The sequence below is a fragment of the Leuciscus leuciscus genome (genome assembly GCF_965113295.1).
Source record: "Leuciscus leuciscus genome assembly, chromosome: 12".
Classification (NCBI taxonomy): domain Eukaryota; kingdom Metazoa; phylum Chordata; class Actinopteri; order Cypriniformes; family Leuciscidae; genus Leuciscus; species Leuciscus leuciscus.
This window is the reverse complement of record NC_138736.1, coordinates 19,465,767-19,492,719: the sequence shown is the minus strand read 5'-3', so window position 1 is coordinate 19,492,719 and position 26,953 is coordinate 19,465,767. Positions and strand designations below refer to the sequence as shown.

The following is a 26,953-nucleotide window of genomic DNA, read 5'->3' as shown; positions in this document are numbered from 1 at the left end:
TTTTTCTTTTTCCCTTATCTTTTTTGACTCCTTATTACACCTTTGAACTTTGTGTTTGACTTTTTGTACCGTTTTCTGCCATGTGCAGTGGAAGCATCTATTTGGCTTTCAGCTTTCCGGATGTTTCGTGAAAATAGGTTTTGTCACTGAAAGCTGAAATACGTGATCACCATTTCATTTGGAATGCAAATGGTAATTGAGATAATGAGCAACCTGACAGTAACTGCTAGTTAGGTAGTCTGAATAGTTGCCACGTTGAAGGGCACAAACCACCACACAGGATTTTGTCCTTTATTTAGCACTCTACTTTATGTTTCAATGATGGTTGATTGATGGTACATTAATGCTTCATGTTAGTTCCCACAGGAAAGAAAAATCTGAAAATAAAGTTGGAGGAAACAATGAGATTAAATGAAGAGAAAAATACAAGTCTCCCGCTTCTCAGAAGTTTAATGTTGCAGATTAAATTGATGCACAGTAAAACAAATCCAACACATAACCATTATTAATTATTAATTATGAGCATTTACAGGCTCCATCCGAAACGATGCAGCAATCTGCTTTGATTTACAACCAGCACAGCCAGCACATTATCCATTTATTAAAGCGTCCCTATTATTATTTTTAAAGGTTCCTAATTTGGTTTTGGAAGTCTCCTAAAATAAGTTTACATGCATCCAAGGTAAAAAAAAAAAAAAAAACACTTTAATTTTCTCATAATATACATTGCACATCACCTCATTTCTCAAATTGACTGATTTGTTCTCCGATTCGGTCTCTCTAAAACCCTCCTTTCTGCAAGCCTACTCTGCTATGATTGGTCAAGTTTCAGCACCGGAGAGGCTTCCTTAGCACTTGACACACAGTGATATGAACAGTAACAATGGTGTCAGTTTTAACAAATCAGTCTGAGACGGAGTCCTCCTTTTTAAGTGGATGCAAAGTGAATTTGAAAAACATTTGAAAATCAGAAAACAGTGGCCATGTTTCCACTGTTGGGCCAAAAGCAAGTGTGCTTGTGCCAGTGCCAGGTCCAGTCGCGTTTCTCACTACCGGGGCTTGATCGGGCCTCATCGGGCCAACGACCAGGGGTTTTTGGCCCGCCGAATACCTTGTTCCAAAGTGGGCCAACTGAGGCTTGAGAAGTTTTGAGGCTTCATGAACAAAGGCTGAGTTTACCTGAGTCAGGAGACTGTCAACACCGCCGCTCATTCCCCATTTTATCATACCAGACTACCAGCTAACCTAAACATTTAAGACATTTAAAACAATCTTCAGCTCAAAATTCACTTTTAGACAACAGTGAGTGTTTGAAATAACTTCCTAGAGATCTGATGGTTATTCAGATCAGTGTATGAGGCAGAAATATGCAATGCTAAAGGCTATGTATGCTAACCAGTGCATTTTAATAATGTATTAGTAAATGTTGAAATGAACATTAACAAAGATGAATATATGCTGTAGAAGTTCAGGTAATTGTTAGTTCATGTTAACTAATTAAAACTTATTGTAAAGTGTTACCAATGTTTTATCAATATATTTATAAATGTGCAAGCCATTAATCTTAAAAGCCATAATGGAGCTTTTTTATTCATGTGATCATAAATAAATGGAAGCAGGTGCAACTGAATAGGTATGTGTTCTATTTGTATGTGAAATGGTAAAAACCAGTTTGATTTAGCATAATTGCGCACTTCCTGAGACAGATTATCACATTACTGTCACTGTAACATTTGTTTATTGTAAAACAAATAAAACGTATTGGTCAAATATCGATGCTGGAACCTTAAGTCTTTAAGTTCACTTCTGTCATGCTCATTTTGCGATCCAGCTAGTTTTCAGTCAGCTAGTGAAACGGTGGGGTGGTGTGACGTCGTTGGAGGCGGTGTGACGTCGTTGGAGGCATCTTAAGGGCAGGTTTAAGGGTAGCACTGCAGGGCTACTGGCCCATCAGTGGAAACTTAACTTGATTTTGGGCTCTGTGCTTGAGGTCCGAGGCAATTGGCCCCGCTCGGCACATTGTTAGTCCTGGCTCGCACTGGCCCTGCAGTGGAAAAGTGTCTAATAATAATAATAATAATTTGATACATTTATATAGCGCTTTTCTAGGTACTCAAAGCGCTTTACATGGAAGGGTGAATCTTCTCAACCACCACCAATGTGCAGCATCCACCTGGATGATGCGATGGCAGCCATATTGCGCCAGAACACCCGCCACACACCAGCTTATTGGTGGAGAGGAGACAGTGATAAAGCCAATCAGTGTATGGGGATGATTAGGAGGCCATGATGGACAGAGGCCAAGGGGCAGATTTGGCCAGGATGCCGGGGTTACACCCCTACTCTTTTCGAAGGACATCCTGGGATTTTTAATGACCACAGAGAGTCAGGACCTCGGTTTAACGTCTCATCCGAAGGTCTAGTGTCTCTCTTTCAGAGCTAGTGTCTATTTTTACACTGCAAAGCTAATCATTTAAGTTGTATGAGATACTTTAGTCAAAAGTTAAGAAAAGAAAAGAAAAAAAAATCTATAAAATCTACACAATTTCAGTTACAATGACTCATCTGAAACAATGATTCAGTTAAGTCTTCTATAAAAAAAGCTTCTATAAAAGATTCTTACTTAAGCTTAAACACAAGTGCATAAGCTGCAGTCATGTGGCTGTGGAACCTAACAGCATCTCTGTGAAAACAGATTTTCATAATGTTTGCTTGCTCAGGAATAAAATTGGTAAAGTGTGCAGCCTTCCAGTAAAAGATCACCAGCTGGTGTCCAACACAACATGAAGTGAAAAACACACTCCATCACTGATATACTATAATCAAGCAGACATGTAATTTCTGTGCAACCACAGAATTTTTTTTTTAAATGAAATGTTTTTGAAAGTTGTTCTTTCATAACTATTCATGAGAATTAATTAAGTTCTCAGTGATGAGCCAATACTGTTTCAATTGTTTCTCCTAAAATTCCTTAAGAAGAAATTATACAGATGTTTACATAAAGTAGCTCAGATCATTTTGGTCTTTGGAAGTTTGACGAGAAAGTTTTGAGCCCACATTGATATATATGGTTTGGATTGCAAACTTTGGCATCTTGGTAAATCTGAACACAACTTGAGGAATTGCGAAGATCTCCTCTATACCTCTACAAGAGACACGTGTAAGATTACTGAGATCTTATTGTCAAATCTGAGAAGCTGGTGACTGCAGCAAAAGCACTACATTTAATGTATGGAAAAGAGAAACACGCACATTCTGGTAAACTTCTCCTTTTCCACAGAGGAAAGATGTTTTAGAATGACATAAGGGTGAGTAAACGATAACAGAATTTCAATTTAGGGTGAACTATTGCTTTAAAATCTCCTAATAGCTTTTGTGCTGCTGATGTGACAGAAGCTGAGCTGTAGAGCATCTGTCTGTTCTCATTTCCCCGTCTTATCCTCTTTCCTCTGTTTTCCTCATCTTCACACATCCCTTCCCCTCCTGTGAGTGAAAAAAGATCAATCTGACAGAAAAAAATCTTCCAGTCTTCTCATTTATCTCTGTGACACTGACCCAGAATGCTCCATGAGAGGTCACTATGGTCAGGATAATGCATAAAACCCGTCTTCTGTCGGCTTAGGGGAGATGGCCCTCATTTCATCACTTTTTTCCTTCTTTCTACTGTTAGATGTCCCAGAAACTGCTTGAGACAGTGTAAGGAGAGACAAACCCAGCGGGGCTCCTGATAGGTGTGTTAAGACTCACTGAAGGTCACGGATACACACAGCTAGGGACTTAAAGTCTTTGAACTCACGCTCACTAATTTTTGAAACCTTTAAGAAACTTTAAAGTAATATCCCAAATTTAGTACAAGAAAAGCTCTATAGACAGACCTAGCTCAGAAATTAAAGGAGTGTTTGGGAAACCAGTTCGCAAACAATCACTATTTTGCTACTTTGTTTGGTGTTTACTGCAGCTTTAAATGTATTGTGTGTGTGTGTGTGTGTGTGTGTGTGTGTGTGTGTGTGTGTGTGTGTGTGTGTGTGTGTTTGCTTATTTTGCTACTTTGTTTGGTGTTTACTGCAGCTTTAAATGTATTGTGTGTGTGTGTGTGTGTGTGTGTGTGTGTGTGTGTGTGTGTGTGTGTGTGTGTGTGTGTGTGTGTGTTTGCTTATTTTGCTACTTTGTTTGGTGTTTACTGCAGCTTTAAATGTATTGTGTGTGTGTGTGTGTGTGTGTGTGTGTGTGTGTGTGTGTGTGTGTGTGTGTGTGTGTGTGTGTGTGTGTGTGTGTGTGTGTGTGTGTGTGTGTGTGTGTGTGTGTGTATGTGTTTGCTTATTTTGCTACTTTGTTTGGTGTTTACTGCAGCTTTAAATGTATTGTGTGTGTGTGTGTGTGTGTGTGTGTGTGTGTGTGTGTGTGTGTGTGTGTTTGCTTATTTTGCTACTTTGTTTGGTGTTTACTGCAGCTTTAAATGTATTGTGTGTGTGTGTGTGTGTGTGTGTGTGTGTGTGTGTGTGTGTGTGTGTGTGTGTGTTTGCTTATTTTGCTACTTTGTTTGGTGTTTACTGCAGCTTTAAATGTATTGTGTGTGTGTGTGTGTGTGTGTGTGTGTGTGTGTGTGTGTGTGTGTGTGTGTGTGTGTGTGTGTGTGTGTGTGTGTGTGTGTGTGTGTGTTTGCTTATTTTGCTACTTTGTTTGGTGTTTACTGCAGCTTTAAATGTATTGTGTGTGTGTGTGTGTGTGTGTGTGTGTGTGTGTGTGTGTGTGTGTGTGTGTGTGTGTGTGTGTGTGTGTGTGTGTGTGTGTGTGTGTGTGTGTGTGTGTTTGCTTATTTTGCTACTTTGTTTGGTGTTTACTGCAGCTTTAAATGTATTGTGTGTGTGTGTGTGTGTGTGTGTGTGTGTGTGTGTGTGTGTGTGTGTGTGTGTGTGTGTGTGTGTGTGTGTGTGTGTGTGTGTGTGTGTGTGTGTGTGTGTTTGCTTATTTTGCTACTTTGTTTGGTGTTTACTGCAGCTTTAAATGTATTGTGTGTGTGTGTGTGTGTGTGTGTGTGTGTGTGTGTGTGTGTGTGTGTGTGTGTGTGTGTGTGTGTGTGTGTGTGTGTGTGTGTGTGTGTGTGTGTGTGTGTGTGTGTGTGTGTGTGTGTGTGTGTGTGTGTGTGTGTGTGTGTGTTTGCTTATGTTGTGCAGGCCCTGGCCAATATAACGTTAACCTTGAACTTATACTGTTTAACTTTAACTATTACATGGGATAAAGAAATGTGACCACACTTTTATGCTACACATGACTTTATCTCATCTGAGTTTGTCTGCATTTAAAAAACAAAAAACAATTTGTTTGCTTATTTATTTATTTATTTATTTAAATGGAATTTAACCTGGAATATGTTATTAAAATGTGCTATGTCTCTAGTAGCACAATGATAAATAAAGTCATAACTGAACTAAGGCTGCAGTGTCCTAAAGTCTTTTCTGGTTATAGTGTTGCAGTAATTGTTCTGGCAAATCATAAATAAACAATCAAAACAGTCCTGTCGTTTATGAATTTGATTGGCAAGTGTGGTATAGTCATATTTTCTGCCTTGGTAGTGACAGTATTGTTGGCATGAACACAGGGACTATCCATAGACATAATGGTATTTATATTGTACAAACTGTATATTCTTTACCCTTACACTAACCCTACCCCTAAACCTCCCCATCACACAAAACATTCTGCGTTTTTACATATAAAAAAAAAAAAAAAAAAACGTATTCTGTATGATTTATAAGCTTGTTTCCTCATGGAGACATCAATTTAGATCCCCACGGTGACACGAGTCCCCATGAGTCAGTGTGCATTCATGTTGAAGTCCCTACCGAAATAGTAAAACAAGCACACACACACAGCCTCCCATGGGAATGAAGCTGCCATTGAGGCTGTCCAACAGCACTGAAAATACAAGGGCTGCAGTGAGCTCTGAAGACAAGCACTCTACTGTCATACACACTCCATCGATCACAGGTCACATATCAGCATCAATGACCATTCTGATAACTAACGAAGAGTGTCCTTCAAATGACCTCCCACTACACACACTTTTATCCGTCTCACTCCCGTGGTTCTGATAATGAGTGTCTTTTTTTTCTCACTGGCGTGTTGTGCCGCTCTGCACTGGTGCCCGTGATGTCACTGTGCCAGAATAAATTGGTCTCAAATCAAAACTGGAAATGGTGTGTGTGAGTGTGAAGAAGAAAGAGAGATAGATGAACCCAATGATTTGCTGGAAATTTAGGAACTCACTTTTCTGACTCGAAATTAAAGAAATTAAAGTCGGCATGAAAAGGATTTTTTTTTTCTATTGTAACATATCTCATTGAAATAGGGTGGAGCTTAATTTTGTATATCAGGAATTGATTAGACTGTTGGATCATTGCTGATTTCTGATTGATTATTATCCAGTCTTCGCTCCGGTGCACCCATCATCAGAGAAGAGATGTTGTTTATAATCATTTATAATAATCACTGCAATATTCCATAAAAAATGAGAACTGCACATTTTGATTACATGGTGACTTTAAAGGGGGAGGAGACGAACTAGTCATTAAAAACAGTGGAAGAACACTTATAGCAACTGCAGGAACTAAAGACCAGCCATCCAGTTCAAAGAGCCAATGGTCCAGTTTATTTACTGTAGACTGTGCATGCATGTGAACTGAGAAAAAAAAAGTAGGATATGCAGTAGTTGTTCTGTTCATTTTATTGCTGATTTAAATACTGCTGTAATTAAATCATAATTTTGATGAACTTGGAGATTTTCTGCATTCAAGAAGATAATTGCATACCTATAGAATATAGCAGCCGTCAAGTAGACTAACTTGTTTTAATGGGACTTTTACCCCACATCCACCAACATCACTCCCAAGAAAACCCCATGCTGAAATTAGGAGACAAAAGTTTTTTTAGTTTTTTTGTTTGTAAAACCATATACTTTATACTATCGAAAAGCAAGCAATACCATAATGTTCTGACAGTTAGTCAACAAATTCTCAGTGAATACCCCAGTAAATAGAAAGAATAGCATTAGCTAGTCTCTTTACACATCCTTCACACCATGCCTGCAATGATTTGTCCACTTTCCTGGGGTTCTTACACAGTTGTGCTTGTATGGTAAATAGCTCCACCTTGAAGATCATATGCAGTGAAAAAACTGCTGACAGAATCACTGAATGCCCCGTCAGACAAAAATGACACTCCAAAGCAGTTTGAGAGTATTTCAAACATTCTCCCACTGGCGTCATCAAAATAATGTAAAAGCTCTTCACACTTCTTTTCACATACACACATTCATCACATCTCTCACACAACTGCTACTCTTTTCACCAAGAGCCACAATCTAAAATATCAACTTCAAATAAAAATGGGTGTTAAGATGAAGGCATCTGTTCTGACAGATGTGAGACTGGCTCATCAGCCTCAGGGATTCAAACATATTCTTTGATGCTGTTGGTTTATTCTAAGATCTCAGTGTGTTCTTGCTAGTGCGTTGGTATACGTTGGGCTTTTGCTCTGATCTGAGAGCAGTTGGGATATAGAGGTTTTAGAAATATTGTTCCCTAGTCCGTCATCAACTCCTGGGATTTTTCAACTGATACGCCCTCAACTCAGAAATCCGGAGTACAAAGAAAATGCAAGTTTCCCACTAGAAATTATGACACTGTGATTCCATTAATGTGTGCTCATCTTGTAAATGCAATCACTCTGGAATGACTTTAAAAGTAGCAGGAATTTCCAGCTTATACAGGCAAAGAACCACCCAAACAGACAGCCAGACTGGCATATAAAGCAACATGCCACAGTTGCGCTACGTATTTGACTTTTGGAGGTGGGTAAACTGACTGATGAAATGATATAACTAGAGTCCAAAAAAGTGGTAGGACGTTCAAATAAGGGTGCAGCAGTCTTCTGCTGTATAGCTGTATGTTGTTGTATAAACTATGTGTCTATACCTCCATTCATTCCATTGAGAAGTACAGAATTCACACACAATTCTCAAAGCAAATATGAATACAAAGTTTACTTACAGTAATACTAACTTCCTCAAACAAAAATCTTTGAAAATCTTTCAAAGATTTGAAGCATCTAACTTGGCAAATTCTGCAAATCCGGTGACTCAGTGGCGTAGGTTGCATTTGAAAATAATGCTATGCCTATGACTCACATATCTCATTTTAAACCCTTGGAGGTATCAAATGTTGCAGGTATAAACCTGTGTTTTTGCCAAAATGGAATGCCAAAACAAAGTTAGAACAGGTTTGTCACAAATTCTGCCAGAACTGCAATTAAGGATGTCTATTTATGCCCATTAAGCATATTTCAATTGGATTATGAAATGTCGGTTACACTTTCTTTCAGTGGTCTACTAACTGTTAGTAAACTGTTAGGTTAGGGTGAGGTGTTATGTAATATATTGACATAAGTTGAGTTGTAGTTGCAAAGTTACTTATAGTCAGTAGAATGCCTGTTGGGGAAGCATCAAAATAAAGTGTTAGCAGATTTTACTAATGCATCTACTAATAAGTTGAGTTGAGCAAAGTTACTTATGCTTAGTAGAATGTCTAAAGTGTTACCAAATTAAAAATTAAATACACATACTAGAATGTCTAAAGTGTTACCAAATTAAAAATTAAATACACATACTATTAATAAATGTACAATATTACACTTGTTACTTTGTGATTTTGCCCCTACCAGGGTTCTGGTTCCATTAAAAAACATACAGATGGAATGGATTGACAAACAAACTACCATTTTCATAGTTCAATAATTTGAATAAATAAATAAATAAAAACATTGTACTGGACGATTCCAGTCCAATTGAACCCATATGCACATCATCCCAGAACACTTTTGTGAAGTTTCACCTCAAATTTTTCCAGGACTCCCATAGTTGCCCACCAATCTGAGGCCAACTTTCTTTCGATCTTCCTCTCTGTAAATTGTCGCTAATCCTTGAGATTAACTGCATGAACCCAGACACAATGCAGCCTGTGATACTATCTCTTCTCTCTTCCCCAGTCTCTATCTCTCTTACTGTCACTCTATAATCCCTCTCCAACAGATTATTAATTAAACATGCAGGACTCCAGAGCTTTACTTGACATCCTTTGGTTAACAGACGAAAAGACAAGCAGATTGGTGTCAGGGCGGGTTAAGAAGCTTGATTCTTTGCACCTGTCTCTCTCTCTCTCTGCCTGTTGAATGGGAGTGAGAAGGCTAGAAAAAAAAGAGAAAAAAAATGCTCCTAATCTGTGCTCCCAATTAATCGGTGACAGACCACGACTTCCATTGTCCCAGGATCCAGCGCTGACAATAGAGATTTGCCTAGTGTGATTTGGATGCCGTGTGGATCTGTTTCCACACCCAAATCTCTCTTCCAAATGATTGGCGGCCTTAATTAAGAAGTGGCTTTGTCTTTTTTTCTTGCTATACATGAATGAGGGAGTAACGGACAATGGAGAGAGAGAGAGTGAGAGATCGAGAGAATGCAGATTTCGGTTCCAAAACATAACCCACTTTCCGCCTCAGCATGTAATAATGGGTTGTCTGGGGAATGAAAACAATAAGAGAGTGCGTGATGTGGGAGGGTATACGAAGATGGGTTATTTCAGATGGGAATGCTGAAGACGTATCCGGAACAAAAAGGCTGAACGCTGAAGTCCATTCTAGGTTCGGCCCACTACAGTCACATCTTCTCCGCAGCAACCAGGCCTGACAGACCGTCGAGGAAGTTGCTATTACTGAGCAAAACCTTTGTTTTCTCTCTTGTTAACGCCCTCCATAGTTTAAAAATAGTGCCAGAAAGCATCCGAAGTGGGAGGATATTCTATGTATTTTTCCTCCTTCCTTTGCCGCAACCTTCCCAATGCCTATTCCTCCTATCCTGTACTCTTCTGAACACAGAAACCAGGATTGCATCATCACAACATGCTTCTCCAAACTGCTCAAGTTCATGAATGACAAAGTTGAAAGAGCGCTTCCAGTCAGAACACCAAATGCTCCAAAATTGTCCCTCAAACAGTTGCACCTCATCAGCATTTAATATGCAACTTCAGTCTTATCTGAAATCAATCCAGCCTTTTCTTTGAATAAGACAATCCCTTTGGATTCATCTTGCCTGCCAACACTTACGCAAAGTTGGCAAGAGTAACAGTGTGTCTCTCAGAAAGGGTCAATTATGTTGGCTTGACTAAGCATGTTGACTTTATAAATTTATAAAAATAACCCTGTTTAAAAGTTAACATACCCTTGATTCTTAATACTGTGTGTCGTTACCTGGATGATCCACTTTTGTTTTTTTGATGATGATGATTGTTCTTGAGTCCCTTGTTTGTTCTGAGCAATTAAACTGGCCAAAGTTCTTCATAAAAAATCATTCAGGTCCAGCAAATTCTTCAGTGTTTATTCCTGCCTTGTAAATGTGTTTAAATTCATTACCTTTTCATTACAATCTCATCTTCAAGTGAGATCAAGTGAATTGCACGACTCTCTTGCGAGAAGTGAATAAAACTGATGCTCTCCATGTCCCATGTGATTGGCTGTTTGCCACACATGTCACACTTTCAGGTGCACACACTCTAGAGTTAATCACAAACTCTGGATTAAACCTGAGTTGACAGAGAACGTTTATACTGAGCGCTGTGAGCCCGCTGAACCTGCTCTAAACCAGGTTGGATTTGTAAGGTTTTGTCAACTCTAAACCTACATTCAATCTCAGAGATTCAACTAGATTCATGCAACAAGCCTCTGTACAGTACCTTCAAAATATATTTACAAACTCAAACACACACACACACACACAAAATGGATCGAAAACGGTAAATGTTTTTTGAAACAAACAAGAATACAAAGAGTACATCTCTTAGGCACATGTTTCAAGCTTTCTTTCATTAATGCTTTGTCAAGCCAACTTTCAAAGTTTGCCTTGACAGACACAATTTCCTGTTCTAGTTATCATTGCAGTTACTGTATTTTAATATAATATATGCATTATTAATAATGCTATAATTATACATTTATGCTTATGTGGCTCTTAAGTGGTGATTTGATTTAATGAGGTCATATCTGATATTGTTACTGTCCTAGTTTCACTCATAGTGTCTCCAGTCATAACAACATATGTGACGCACTGACAGTATCCTCAACAAAACCCCAGACATGAAGAGGAGGGGTGTGAGGTCACAGGGTCATTGAGGGAGGGGTCTATGATCTTCTCATTATGTCCATAGTTTATGTGTATAACATAAAGCCTTTATAGAGTGTTAGAGGCATGCTTGTTTCGAAGCTCTAAACACATTAGACTGGACTTTTAGCAGTTCATATGATAGCATACTGTTTGATGACCAAGACACAACAAGCTCTTCACAAAGGCATGATGGGTTGATTTTATGGGAGAATCTATGTCTGCAGAAAGCTTTTTCAGGTTTCAGCAGAGAAAGCCCATCATTCACAAAATTCCACACATTCTCAGTCTCTTGTGTGTTCATTCATTAAATATTTGATTTAATTTGATGATGATTTGCCAGTTAGAGTGCAGTATTCTCAGCTCAATTTAGCTCCATGTTGGAATCTATGAGATTTTGCTTTCAAATCAGAGTGCAGATTCCATCTGGGCCTGGTCTCTACATGCCCTTGAATAGACCTCTCTTCAGTGGGTGATGGTGCCCACTTCACTGTCCGCCGGAGGGGTCGCCAGTGGGAAAAAGAAACAGCTGTTATCCCAGGTGTTACAGTATGCTGACACACTTGACAAAGTCACCTTCCCCTCTGACTTCATGCCAAGGTGCAGACGTGTGAATAAATAATACCAAAGGTTCACACCATAGGTGTCCATACAAAGATAAAAGTGGCTGATTGTCAAAAAATATCAAAATAATATCAAAAGTGCATTAATACAGTATATTTCGAAATAATGTTTCTTCACATTCAAATAAAAATGACAAAATTTGTTGCTGCATGTTGACATTTCTGTTTAATGAGAAATACATAGTAATAATAGTACTAATAAAAGTTTATTTTATATATATTTTGAATTAGTTTTTATTTTTGGTAATTTCTATTTTCATTTTATGTTTAGTTGAAGTATTTTTGTTGTGTTTTTGCTACTTGTATTATTTTTATTTAATGTCTATATAGTTTATATTTCAGTTACAGCTTTAATTATTTTTAGTATACATCCGGTTAAACTTAATAAAAATGACAATTTTTAAAAATCTTTTAATCTAATAAAATAATTTAGTAACAAAGTAACAATGTTACGGTCGGTGGCTTGGTCTGTGTCTGTTTTCTTTGTTTTGTCCCTCCCTTGTTTTTCTTGGCGTCGCTCTATCCTTTTGGAGCGTGTACGCACGCTATCTCTCTCTTAGGTGGACGCACCTGTTCGTGATTTGAGTGGCTGATTGATGGAGCTGATTGATACCGGTATAAACGCCAACGAGGAGGAGAAAGAAGAGCGACGACAGATCTTGTGGGCTAGCCAGCAAACAAGTGTCTTTATATTTGTATTTAGTTTTTTTCTTTGTTAGTTGTTGTCTGTTTTGTAAAATTTCGTTCCCTGGTTGGTATGTTCGTTATTATTGTGACGTCTGTTGTGAGTGAGTGAATAAATAGATTTGAGCGACTTCGCTATTTACTCGTTCTTGTTTATGCTACGTAGATCTCTTTTCTCCGAGCTGATATTTTTATGAGAGGTCATAACAAACAAATACAAAGTTCTATCATGAAACTATAGATAGCACAGGCTAATACTGTAGGTCCTGCTCGTGATCACATCATTATCTATAGGGCACAGCTGATTGGTTCCTGCTGTATCAGTAGCCAGTAGCCAGTAGCCATGTGCTCAACCTTCAAATACTTGGGTAGCATTTGCCTTAGCAGTGCAGCATGCTTTAAGAAACTCTCCACCTTCCCCAGCTCCACCTGTGTAGATCTGCTACGGGTAATTCATGTATGCTATATTGTACAGCAGCAGCATTGTCTTACTTGCTCACAGTAGCGTGTTGTGTATGTATTGGCAGTAGCAAGTCCTGTACTATGCCGCAGCAGCAGCAATAACCTACAACAGCAGCAGCAGTGTAGCAAATCTATTCCGCCAAGACCAAACATAGTCATACCCATTACCATGCCAAACACTTCAAGAGAATTCTGTAATCATTTAAGGCTGATTAAATAAGCTAAGGTTGTTTCAAAACTGTATGAATTTCTTTCTTCTGCTGAACACAGAAGATATTTTGAAGAATGTTGGTAACCAAACAGTTGATGGGCCCCATTGACTTCCATGTTTTTTCTGGTTTTTTTTTTTTCTTCTTCATAATATGGAAGTCAATGGGGTCCATCAACTGTTGGTTACCAACATTCTTCAAAATATCTTCTTTTGTGTATGTTCTTTTGTAACTATCCTTTTAAATCTAACATGCACTTGCACATTTAATCTAGTGTTGTTATGCATTGTGCCAAGTTTGATGACAATGGCATTGTTTTTCCAATAAATGTGTGGCATGACAGAGAGTAAATGATGGCAGAACTGCTCCTTTAGTTTTGTTAGACAATTGTTTGGACAGCTGTGCAGTAAAGCGGTGCTTGCCAAACTAGGAAGAACCATCTCTGAAGGACATAAGAAGGTGAGTTGGCAAAATGACTGAGATGGCCAATCAAAGAAGGCAGGCATTACCATTACTGTTGTTTACAGCAGCAAAGTGTGAATTCCAGCATGATACTTCAGTTTTAACGGTCAAAAAGTGACATTTATGTAGCTTAACATTTAGTATCTGACAACTGTATTATGATAGAAATGATAAATGATCGAAATGTATTCGGACAAGATTAGTTTTACATGAAGAGTTTTAAAATAATATTATTATCAGTGTCAGGTAAGAGTAAGATGCTTGTCTAGATTTTTCTCCTCACTTATAGGCTTATTATTAACAGCCACTTCTATAAACCCGTGAAGTTGACTTATATAGGGTTTTTTATAATAAATTAAAATTGTATTAACAAATAATAAATTAAAAGACATATATATCATACGTGAGCAAGCACAGCACATGAATTTTGTAACGCCCACATAGAAAACACACATTCCCACCTCTGTAAAAAACACGGACATGGTAGTCCCATCTGAATCGGAACAGAAAATCACAGACGTTGTGATTTTCAAACTCAAATGTCATTTAGAAAACTAGTCATGTCCGCATAGGGCTTAAGACAATAATTTGTCCGTTTTTGGACCTTGGTATTTCTAAAACCCTGCATATGGCTTTGATTTTAGTGTATTCTCAATGGTTGCTAAGGCGTTACTAGGGCTGTGTCCAAAATTGCCCCCTTAAATAGAGCACTATTTCAGGGGACAGGCATTTGTAGTGGTGTCCAAAACCATAGTGCACTTATTCAATCCCACAATGCAACGCAATAACGAGTGTACAACCAATGTACGCTTAACGGCTAGATAATACCCATAATGCACTGTGTGAGTCACGTGCCGAATTAATTCCTGAGTCACGGTAGAAATCATATAGGTATAAATTCCTTTTTAATTGATTATCAAATTGTTTACTTAAGGCGAGACACTACAGGTGAATAGGGTACAATTTTTAACTAGCAGATATCACCATGAAACTTTCCCAGTTGATTACCTACATTAAGATGAGAAAAAAATGTATTACAAATTTTCTGTAATTTAATGTTTAAATATGCAAATTAGGCAATATCTAATTAAATATGCGCTAATTTGTATACAGTATATTTTAAAAAACGAAATCTGAGTATTGGATAAAGCCAGGTTAAAAAATATTTTTTCATTGTATATATTATGGATATCTACTTTTGTTATCCTGTAAATCAGAATGTACTATCAATAGCCTCAAAAAAATTATTTTCGCCATGTTTTTTGGAATAAAATGTTATATAAATCAGGCTAGGAATAATATATTTACAAATCCCTCGGTAAATGTCTTCATAATATAACTAGGTACAAGACTGGAAAGTTTGGTGTGTATAGGTGCTAATAAAAAGGAGATTTCGGACTTGGAGTATGAGAGAAAGGTAATTTTGAGAAAACGGGCTTTAAAGATTTATCATCAGCCAATGAGATTGCGCATTCAGCCCTTTTACTTTCACGATTGGTTGCTGATAAAAAGGAAATGACCATATTTGGATCCGACAGCATTGTACAGTGCTTTCCAACAGTGTATGTGATGACAGGGAGCAGACAGAGATCGCGGATCGGCGGGATGATTTACAACGACAACTTTTGTTGAATTTATGCAAAATCAACTAACGCAAACAGACAAAGTGTAGTAAAATAAAGACCTAAATGTGTATTTCAGACTTTTTTTCACCACAGTCTGAAAGAAGACATGTTATTGAAGACAAATATCCAAAAATCTCAAAATTGACCAGTAAAAAAACCCTGATGTTTTGTGTCTCGCCTTAAGGTTTATACATAGTTTCCATGACAGAGTTCAAGATAAATATTTTCATCTTACTACTAGAGCTGCGAGTTTGCTAAGTTTCAAATAACTATTAAAAAGCAAGCACACACTATGGCAGTGCTCGGCAACAGGCCGTCCATCTGGCCCGCGCCTGCAGCCAAATTATTTTGATAGCGGCTGGTTCTGAAATAGATCTGTCATGACAGCAACAGTTACTCACAATCACTTCGTCTTTAGCGATTTTGCCTTCAAAATAAAAGTACGAGAATGTTTTTGCTGCAATGTTTTATTTTGAGATAAAACGAGAGCTTTTAATTGGAAAAGTTCTGGAAGACATTCAAAAGAGTCTGTGGATTGCTTCGTTGCAGATAAGACACACCGGCTTTGCATTCACAAAACTAGGTAGGATGAACCCGCCCAATCTCATCCCAAGGCGTCATATACTGACGCTTTTGACATTTCGTCTACATCCAACGCACATGGCATCCTTTAGCGTCAATATGAGATGCAGATAGATATGGGCCAGAAGGCGCCTCCTAGCGGTCTAACCCTAACCCTACCCCAGACCTAAACCTACCCATAACCGAACAAAGCTCTGTGCGTGTCATATTGACGCTAAAGGGTGCCCTGTGCGTTGGATGTAGACGAAATGTCAAAACTCAAAAGCGTCAGTATATGACGACCCTAGGATGAGAATGTGTTGGATGAACGCATAGTTGTCTTTCCATTCTTCTTTGTATGCCCTATTTTCACTGTCAACTTTCCTCTTTAGACTCTTTGATAGAGCCATTTTCTCTCACCAGCTAGCTTAAATGTTAACATCACTCTGCACACGACATAATAGCGTACCTCCAGCATGCAAAAAAAATAACAAAATATGCAGTTTAGTACGTGAGGATGCCAAGGAATAATTCTGAGTGTAAAAGCAGGCTACGTCAAATAATTATTACAATAAGTTAGGCTCCATTGTGTAACAAGCAAATTAAAATGATACACATTTATTATTCACAATATGGAATAAGGAAATAAAACACAGTTTGTTAAAGGAACACTTCACCCATTTGCATTAAGCTTTGTATCATTAGAAACCCAGTCATATTTTTGAATGGTCATGCATTATTTCCTCATTTTCCCCTGAGACAGGAGAAATGCGTATTTCAGTGTTGCAGTTCCTGCTTATAATGATGTAAAAATCGTCATTTTGCGTCATTCTAAGCAGGAAGTCCCATATCATTGTAGAGGGGTTGAGACTACAAACACTCGTTCCTCATTTTTCCAGGGGCTGGGACCCACTCACGCTACAGACCTATTACAGATCAGTGGGTGGGACTTCACTTGCAGAAACTAAAAACAATATCCGCCATCTTGTTTGGAAGCTAAGCTATAAGGCGCTGTGGAGCCAGATGTGAAGTTATGACAATGGCGGAAGGTACTCAATAGGATATGTAAGAAGAGGATTTCGAAAGTCTGATCCTCAAATCAGATGTCCGTGGCTACCTTTACGAGCCGCAATAGAGAAGAGCAGCTGAGGCTGATGGAGGAACAGGAGGCGGCTGCTGCGGCTTCTGCAGCCGAGGCAGAAGACCTGCCTGTTGCGGATGAGGAGCCCGGACTGGCTCGAGCTGGGAAGGACTGGTGGCGCTTGTGCTCTCACTGAGCGCCTATGGACACAGAGATAGAGTCCGTCTGCTGTAAAGAATTTCAACAATGCCAATTTCTCCTGGACGAAATATCTGAATCAGACGAGGACACGGACGTTTGTGTTGTGAACCATCCTAGTTTCTGGATTAGTGGGAGTGGCTTGCGGAGCTGTGCAATGTGGTGCATTGTGGGAGTTGTTGTCTTCCATATAAATGCGCCCTAAAGTTACTTTCTGTCTTTCCTCGGTCAAGAAGGCACAAAATTCGAAATTGATGTTACATTTCGACAACATATATGACCCACTTTCAATAAAGATTAATGTTCCCACAGGTGAAATGCTCCTTTGACTATGTTCTGGCCCGCCATCTAGTGGCGAATTATTTTTTTGGGCCCGATGCCAAACTTGCTTGGCGACCCCTGCACTATGGTAAAGCGGCAGCCCTTCCGGCGCACCCAATGTCCGAAGTTCACTCACTTGTTTTCATTCACTCCCTCATGTGAACTTTATTAGTGGACTAATGCAGGGAATAGTGAATAAAAGTATAGAGGGCGATTTCAGACACAGCCTAGGTGTTTGCTAAAGTGTTTGCTAAGGTGTCTTGAGTGTTTCTTTCTCATTGCTATGCATTTGCCAAGGTGTTTTGAGTGTTTTAACATGTTACTAAGTGGTTTTTAAGGTGTTGCTATTGGTTGCAGATAGTTGCCTAGGTATTTTGAGTGCTTATGAAATATGTGGTAGCTAGGGTGTTGTGGGTGGTTGCCAGGGCATTGCTATGTAGTTGTGAAAGTGTTTTTTATATGTTTCAGCATGTTGTTTCAGTATGTACTTTTTAAGGTGTTCTGGGTGGTTGCTAGTGCAATGCTATGCAGTTGTTAAGATGTTTTAAGAGTTAAGCATATTGCTGTATGATTGTTAGAGTGTTCTGGGTGGTGGCCAGGGAATGTGGTTGCTATGGTGTTTTGAGTGTTTTTAGCATGTAACTAATGGTTTTTATGGTGTTGTTTGTGGTTGCAGGTAGTTGCTAAGCAATTTTTAGTTGTTATGATCACATTGCTAAGTGGTTACTAGGACACTGTTATTGAGTTGTTAAGGTGTTTTTAGTGTTTTAAGCATGTAACTAATGGTTTTTACGGTGTTGTATGTGGTTGCATGTAGTTGCTAAGCTATTTTTAGTTGTTATGATCACATTGCTACTGTGGTTGTTAGGGTGTTCTGAGTGGTTGGTAGTACACTGCTATGTACTGTAGTTGCTGAGTTTTTTTAAAGTTTTTTTTAGTTTTTTTTTTTACTATACAGTATATTGTGGCTATATTTAGTATATTGTAGCCATGTGGTCTCCATGGTATTATCAATGGTTGCCAAGGCATTTCTAGATGTTTTGCTAAGGTGTCTTGATTGATTCTGGCATATTGTGCGGTTGCTAAGTTTTTTTTAGCATGTTGCTATTTGGTTGTTAGGGTGTTCTGGGTGGTTGCCAGGTCATTTCATGCAGTTGCGAAGGTATTCTTAATATTTTAGCATGTTTTAGGGTGTTGTTGGTGCATGGTTACAAGTAGTTGTTAAACTATTTTGGGTGGTTCTAGGTGGTTTTTGGGGCACTTCAATGCAATTGCTAAGGTGTTTTGAGTGGTTACGCATGTTGGAATAGGTTGTGGTTGCTAGGGTGTTGTGGGTGGTTGCTAGTGTACTGCAATATAATTGCTAAGGTGTTCTGAGTGTTTAAGCACTTTGCTATGTGGTTGTTAGGGAGCTCTGGCTGTTTGCTAGGGCATGTCATGCAGTTGCTAAGGTGTTGTTGAGAGGTTATGCATGTTGGTATAGTCTGTGGTTGCTAGGGTGTTGTGGGTGGTTGCTAGTGAACTGCAATGTAAATGCTAAGGTGTTTTGAGTGTTTAAGCACTTTGCTATGTGGCTGTTAGGGAGTTCTGGCTGTTTGCCAGGTCATGTCATGCAGTTGCTAAGGTTTTTTGAGTATTTTTAGCATGTAACTAATATCTGTTTTTTATGAATTGCATATAGCATATGTTCAAATTGCAAGACTGTTTTTCACATCTTAGTTTTTCACATATTTTAATGATTATCCCATTTTGAGAACTATAGTCAGTCTTTTATTCTTTTATCCCCATCTGCTGATGCCTCTACTCTTAACATCTGTATGCTAAGAGAAAATTAAATTGGAGATATTAAAGGCTCCCTTTACATAAAAAAAGTGTTTCCCTGGTGATGGAGTTGTGAGGAAGGTATATGCGGATGAGGGGCAGGTGGGCACCTAAACACCGTGTGACGGGATCTGACAGGGTGGGCAAACCCCGCAGGCAAAACACCATCTGTTCCGTAATGGCTTCTGGGAGCAGCAAAAGCAACAATGTAGTGACAGCACCTGGATGTGAGAGCTGACAGGCCCTGCATGCTATCCCATGATGCCTTGCAGGTGAGTGCAGCACAGGGATGCAATGGTGTGAGATCTCTCAGGGCTGTCTATTCAGATACAGGACAGGAAGATGACACACAGCCAGCACAAGTGGATACAATCAGCGCGCATTCTGCACGGCTGCAAAAAATGAACGTGGAGTAACACGTTATGACAAGACAAGACTCCCACATATAAAAACACAGCAGCATTGTCAGATCATGCTGATTCAAGAACGCAGAACAAGCATGAAAACAAGAAGCGAGATTTATCTCACGAACCAATCATATCCAACCATGGCGTGATGGAGGCTTTAGGTGTGATCAACTTAAAGCGGTGCTGTGCAGACCGATTTGTGCAAGGCATCAAAGTGCCACGAGAGTGATTCGAGCAAGAACAGTCTATTCTCTAATCACTCTTGCGGTACAAAGTTGTCAAACAATTATCGGTCTGCGCAATGCTGCTTTAAGTCGAACACACCTATTGTCTCTTCTTGCGATACCTTCTCCCATTCATTCTCAATTACCCCACCAAAGCCACCGCACACTTTAGGGTTCTGTTAAAACTCAATGGGCTCAGGGGAGGCAAGAGAGATGTGGCCTACCGCTGTAAAGCCGCTTACGCTGCTGGACAGTGTTACTTCAGAAAAACAAGTGATTTAAACACTTATTAATGTCACATTGTGTAATATTTGCATTGTTTTATGTGTGTGTGTGTGTGTGTGTGTGTGTATATATATATTATACTGTATGTATATACACTACTGTTCAAAAATGTGGGACCGGTAATATTTTTTAATAAGGATAAAGAACATCTTTAAAAAAGTCTCGTGTTCACCAAGGCTGCATTTATTTGATCAAAAATATGGTAAAACAGTAATATTGTGAAATATTGCAACAAAATATTTTATTAATATAATAAATATAAATATTTTTGTGGAAACCATGATAGATTTTTCCCCCAGGGTTTTTGACGAGCAAAAGTTCAAAAGAACAGCATATAAATATTCTGTAGCATTAAAAATGTCTTAACTGGGACTTCTTGGTCAATTTAGTGTTTCCTTGCTGATAAAAAGTATTAATTTCTTTAAAAATATATATCTTACCGACCCAAACCTTTAGAGCGGTATAGTGAATATATAGCACTTTCATTGTAAGTTAATTATATGCAAGTTTCATCACCTACTTGCTTGCTACAATTATGCCATCAAATGTAGATATAGCAAAATTTAAAACACCTTATGAACAAAGAATCAATTTCAGCATGGTCCGTTTTAAAAACAAATTGAAATTGTGTGCAGCGTGAGTGCGATGCCTTCATTGCCTCTAAGACAGTAAGGCAGCTGTACTGAGTGAAAGCGTTTGAGAGAATGAATAGCCTAGCGATTGCCCTCTGCTGCCCTCCTTCATAATATCAACCACCTACTCTTGCTCTTTTCTGCTGACTCTGGTGGGTTGCTGGGGGTTTCAGGACACTGCTCTAGTGCAATTCGTTCTTCTGTAGTTTTTCTACCAACCCCTCTCTCTCTCTCTCTCTCTCTCTCTCTCTCTCTCTCTCTCTCTCTCTCTCTCTCTCTCTCTCTCTCTTTATATCTAATGTCTCCTGGTTCATCGCAGTGTCATGCAAAAAGTATATCAGATGGTTGTGGCTAAAACAGATTTTGTAGGTTCAAGCTGACTTGTGTCATTGTTTGTATGTTAAAATACATTATCCTATCCCAGCTAAATGTGCAGAGGTGTATATGAATATTGATTCCACTGAAAAAGTGTAAACACTTCAACATCCCATCTAGCCTGATATCATCTCAACAAATAGCATGATTTTTTTGTATCTCTTATATTATCTGTTTATTCAACCAATTGCAGACAGGGTAAGTGTTCAGAAAAGCTCTAACGGATAGATAGATGGTTAGAATTGTAGTAAATTGAATGTAGAATAATAAATTGTTTTATTATGTTGGAGTAAAAGAGAGTACAGTAAAACGAGAAACAAAACTAGCACAGCCATGACAGGTCATCAGTCAGTTATACAATTTAGTGGTAATTATGCTAATATTTGACTGCAAATGTAACCACTGACCAATTGCATTCAAGTATTCCACAGAATCAGGTACTTAATACATATACATGACACATTATTGATTAATACAGTCATTTATTCATCTATTCATTCAGGAAGAGCCTCTCTTTTATTGCTATGCCTTATTCTGTAGAATGCAGTTTAATGACACCGTGGTGTTTAACATCACAAGCAAAGCTGATAGTGTTTCCTTTAGAAGTGGCAAAAGCACAACAGCATACGGCAGATAACTATTTCAGTTGTTTGCTATATAGTAAAGGCATAGAGTGTTTTTCAACTGTAAATGTCAAAAGACAGTGAAAAAGAGCAATAGGTAGTACTACATCACGAGTGTAATTCAAAGCAGATACAGTAAGCAAACTGCATTCGCTCAGTAGGGAAGAATTCACAGTGCGCTCTGCTTTTAAAAGGACAGCTCACCTTAAAAGGAACATTTTGTCATGATTAACCTGTTCCATTCCCTGAAATCTCATTCACATCCAATTTTAAAAGTAGGAAATTGACAGGCAATGCCAGTTTTGATGTCACCATCACCAAACGCCAATGGAAAACTGATGCGACAATGCATGTGTCTTTGAATATGCTGAATGAAGGATGAGATTTCAGAGCTACAGCAGAGTGGAAAATTATCATTGAATAATGAATTAAACTGTCCGGCTTCAGAAGACTTGTAATGAAGAGTCTACTTACTGTATTTTGACAGCCATGGTAACTATGAACTTGTCATTGTATGAATAAAATACAGGGGGAAAAAAACAGCACACAGATTTGTAATTTTGGCATGGACTTTTCTTTAAAACCTGACAGTGCCTAGTGTGCAACCCTTCTGTGTCCTTGAACACATTTGCTGAAATGCCCACTCACTTTCATTTGGATTTCTGCAGTGTGAGACCCTCTGTAACCTTTCTCGCCCCCAATCACAGCCATACACACACACACACACACACACACACACACGCTGTCAGAGTGTCAGTGAAGTGAACTTGCACTCAGGTCTCATTACCTCCCACACACCCCACTGTGTGATGCTGTAATCTGACAGTATGAAGGATGCTTCAAAGACACAGAAAAATCGACTTTAACATCGCAATACATGCAGTAAGCTCCCCGAAATCCATCAGTAAACAGCCCAACGTGTACTCTGACAAAATATAAATGCCACCAAATAGACAGAACGGAATTATGTTGATAGTAAATGACAAAAAACTGCATCTTATGCACAATTTTTTTGGTCATGTAAGCTAAAATGTGCTTCATGTGCCAACATCTAAATTCATTTTTTTATTCAATTAATACATTAATTATAATGACTGAATCAGTATACAAGGTTACAATTACGAAAATCATTTGTAAGGCTCAGATCATTTCTAAGTTAAATTAGTCCAATGAAATGTATAACTGTAGTTTATATTATTCCCTTTCATTAAGTCATTAACTATGGCCCAAGACTCCAGCATTCCCCTACATAGGACAAGCGGTTTGATTAATGGATGGATGGATGGATGGATGGATGGATGGATGGATGGATGGATTTTTTGCAGTTTAACAGTCTTCACACATTTATTTGATATGTTCAGAGTTGAAACTGATCCAGGAGCTCAAAAAATCCCTCTACAAACCACAACACGACCTGACAAGCAAAGCCAGAACAGCTACAGCGATCGTAGTTGATGTCATGAAAGTAGAAGCAAGAGACTTTAAACAAGCAGAATTTTTTTTTTAAATATTGAGGCAATATACAGGAGTCTGACAGAAGCAGATCCTCAGGGCATACCTCTTCATATTCTCTTACTTGCAGAGTCTGATCCAAAATGAAATACTAGATTTAATCTAGAACAGCCATGAATTCGTGAATGAATAAATAGAATTAACTTGATGCCACAAATAGCCTAAATGGTACACCATTTCTCATTTATTATTATTAGTTTAAGTAGTTTATTGAGGGTGGATTTGTAAAATTAGGACTACATGCCTGCTCACATATTGGACTGAACACGTAATGCGCATGTGCGCGACTTCTGCTTTTTCGCGGGTTTGCGTTTTTGAGATTTGCGCAGAGATAACGGATAATCGTTTGCACCTTCGAACCTATTTCAGGGAGTGCGTTCTCGAGACACCAGGCACTGTTTTGTGCGGATAGGCGGCCGGAGCGCGTTAAGTTTTCCTGTTAGAACGTGTTGTGTTAGCGGCCCCTAATAACTAATGATCTTCGCAACGGAAGTGAATCAATCAATCAATCAAAACTAACTTTAGCTGGACAATAACTTTATCCTAGAGCTGTTGTAAAACCTAAACAATCTGTTACGGCAATTTCCTATTATCTCTCTAAAGCTGCTTTGAAACAATATTGTTAAAAGCGCTATATATAAATAAATAAAGGTGACTATTACAACGTTTTTTTTATTTTTTATTATTGGTGAAGTTGGAAGTTCACTCAAAAATTATTAGTCTATCATTTTCTCATCCTCATGTTGTCCCAAGCCTTCTTTCTTTCTTCTCCACAGAAAACAAAAAGGAGATGTTAGGCTGCTGACAGTCTCAGTCACCATTTACTTTCATTGCATTTTTTTTCGATACAATGGAAATGAATAGTGACTGTCTGAGCTCTCTCAATCTACCTGACATATTTTTTTAACGTACCACAGAAGAAAGAAAGTCTTATGGTTTTGGAACAACATGAGGTTGAGTAGCCTGAATGATAACATAATTTACATTCAGGTGAACTCGTCCTTTAAATGAGTAAGAGCAAGTAAATCCTTACTCATGGATTGAGCTTTTATGAAACATATGGCTTCATTTTCACACTGCCAAGTTCATATTTAAGCTGTTTTGAACTTATAACGCCAATTGAAACATTTAACAATGCACATTCAGAAAGCAAAAATCCTATGTCATTATTTAATATTAGTCTTCACATGATTTTCAGAACTGAATCATGAAGAATAATGTTCACAAGCTCCATATACACTCCAAAACCATTAAAAAAAAATAAAATAAAATGAAGACCTATAAAAACTTCTTCACAAAACTCTGATATTTCTTTCTACGAACATGTTGTATTAAACGCCAGCCGTTACACAATTCAATGTCTAAGGAACTTAAACTTTCCAGCTCATGCATAAGAGATTAAAGTGCTTCCGAAGTCTGTTTTGAATGTTCAGTAATTCCCAGGACAGAGTGTGTGTGAGTGATTTGGACTCCGGTATAAAATCAAAGTCTCTGAAACACTCGTGTCTTACCTGTTGGCCCCTCCAGACTTTCCGCACAGACCCTGGCGATGAGAAACAGCAGAACAGCATACAGGTTCATGGTAGCGTTTAGTCCAGCAGGTAAAGAAATACAGTCAGTGAGTGTGGTAAATATCCTGCTGCTGCGCCACTGAGTTTCATCCAGAGACGCGCAGCACAGACCCCAGATCTGCCCGCTGACGTCACGACAAACTATTAAACCCCCTTACAACTCCAGAGATGAACCCAGTGAGCAGAGGAAGGGCTATGGCGCCTCTCTGTGGTTATTCACCAAAAAAAAACATTAGTTAGCTGCTGCATCTAGATTGTTGTTGAGGCAAACTGATCGTCCAGTCGAAGCTTGAAAACACATACGACATAGGCCTAGTTCTCATTTCCTAGTCTGGAGCCTCATCGGATGAAAACAATAAAACAAAATTAAATATAAAAATAAAAACAATTAAGGTTAAAGAAATTAGACAAAAAAGATTAGGCATTCAAGATCTCTTGAAGCAGTTCGTAAATCGGTTGAAAAACACACACACACACACATATATATATAAAAGCTGACTTTTGCATGATTATATATATATATATATATATATATATATATATATATATATATATATATAATCATGCAAAAGTCAGCTTTTTTTCCAAAAGATAAGAAAAACTGCAACATAAAAAAAGGGAACTACAAAATTACAGAATTAAAAACAACACTAAATCACAAAATATAAAGTAATAAAGCAAAAATCATAAACATCATGTGACATTCAAGATTTATTGCTAATTTGTATCTGAGTAAGAGCAGGCAAGAGGAAAATATTTATAAACCAAGAGTGGTTGTACACAAAGTTAAAATCTGCAGAAGTGAGATTCAAAAAGTCAACCCTTTGCCGATCTCCTCTCAGTGGCTCTTTGTAAATAACCCTCTTCTTGTCCTCTTAAAACCATTTTCACTGCATGGGTCTTGGGATGGATGCACTGTTGAGTTCTCTGGATTGAGCACCCTTGCATTACAGGAGAAGGACTTCTGAAGAGCTAGAATAATAAACAGTTATTTGTAGAAATTTGTAAAACTTTTTTGATCGTACCTGGAACCTTTATTAAAAAAAAAAAAAAAAAAGAAGTAAAAAGACCAAAAGTGTTGATGCTTAGTTCTCCTGGAGATCTATCAGTCTACAAAGAGATCCATATACCTGGTTTAGGTCCAACCTAGCTCCAACACACCTGCTTCAAATTAATCCAGCAAGAGAAGCCAGAAAATGGCCATTGCAGATGTGTGTCTGATTAAAGCTGGAACAAAATTCTGCATGATCTCCAGGAGAAAGATTGAGCATTCCGGATTCAGAACATTTATCTTATGTATCATGTCTTTGCTGAGAGGAACAGTAGAGTATTCAGGGGAGCTTGGGCAAAGCCGACTTGACAGGTAGCAGGGGCGAAGCCGGCAGGGCAAGGAGCTGAGGCGGCTCTGGGGGAAACAGTGACTTGACTTGACTTGACTTGAGAAACACACAGATGGAACATTCAACAGGTAAACATTCGAAAATGATCTGGCACAGGACTGCAAATACATGCGCTCAAACAAAACAAGACAACACTCATAAGCCACATATTCACACAAAACATGACAACTTGAAAGCACGCAGCCAGTGAAAAACACAAGTGATATACTCAACAAAATGCTCATCTCGTGCGCTCACAACAGAATACAAAGACACAGAGCATGAATGTCCGAATCCTGACACAGAACCGAAACCAAACTAGACCTAAGTGCCGGGATCTGTACGACACGCTCAGCACACAAAACAACTTACGTGGACAGAAGAGCGCAAAGCTCAAGAATGCTCGAAACTGCACGCACACACAATAGGCCTACAAGAAAGTAAGGGGAGGAGTGAAAAGTGCAGCTTTTTTATATATTTTATAAATATGACAACAATCATATAACCCAGAGATCGCAATGTCAGAGAGTTAGGGAATATTACATAATTTATACACATAAAAACATGATATCAGAGTTTTAAAATCAAACATTTTAAAAGGTGCATTGTGTGATATTTAGGAGGGTCTGTAGACAGAAATACCAGCAATAACATATACATAACTGTTTTCAGTGGTGTATAAAGACCTTACA

The 26,953-nt window shown here is 38.4% G+C and overlaps 1 protein-coding gene across 8 annotated transcripts in view; it reads right to left on the bottom strand.

The window, feature by feature from the left end:
* The window catches only part of ptprua (protein tyrosine phosphatase receptor type Ua), a 309,103-nt gene extending 284,143 nt beyond the window's left edge, over nt 1–24,960 (bottom strand). For all 8 annotated transcript variants that reach the window (XM_082186689.1, XM_082186692.1, XM_082186690.1 and 5 more), the window contains exon 1: nt 24,823–24,960. In XM_082186689.1, the coding sequence (XP_082042815.1) occupies nt 24,823–24,892 (70 nt within the window). In that variant the 5' untranslated portion in view covers nt 24,893–24,960. The remainder of the gene's footprint in view (nt 1–24,822) is intronic.
* Between the last annotated feature and the right edge of the window lie 1,993 nt (nt 24,961–26,953).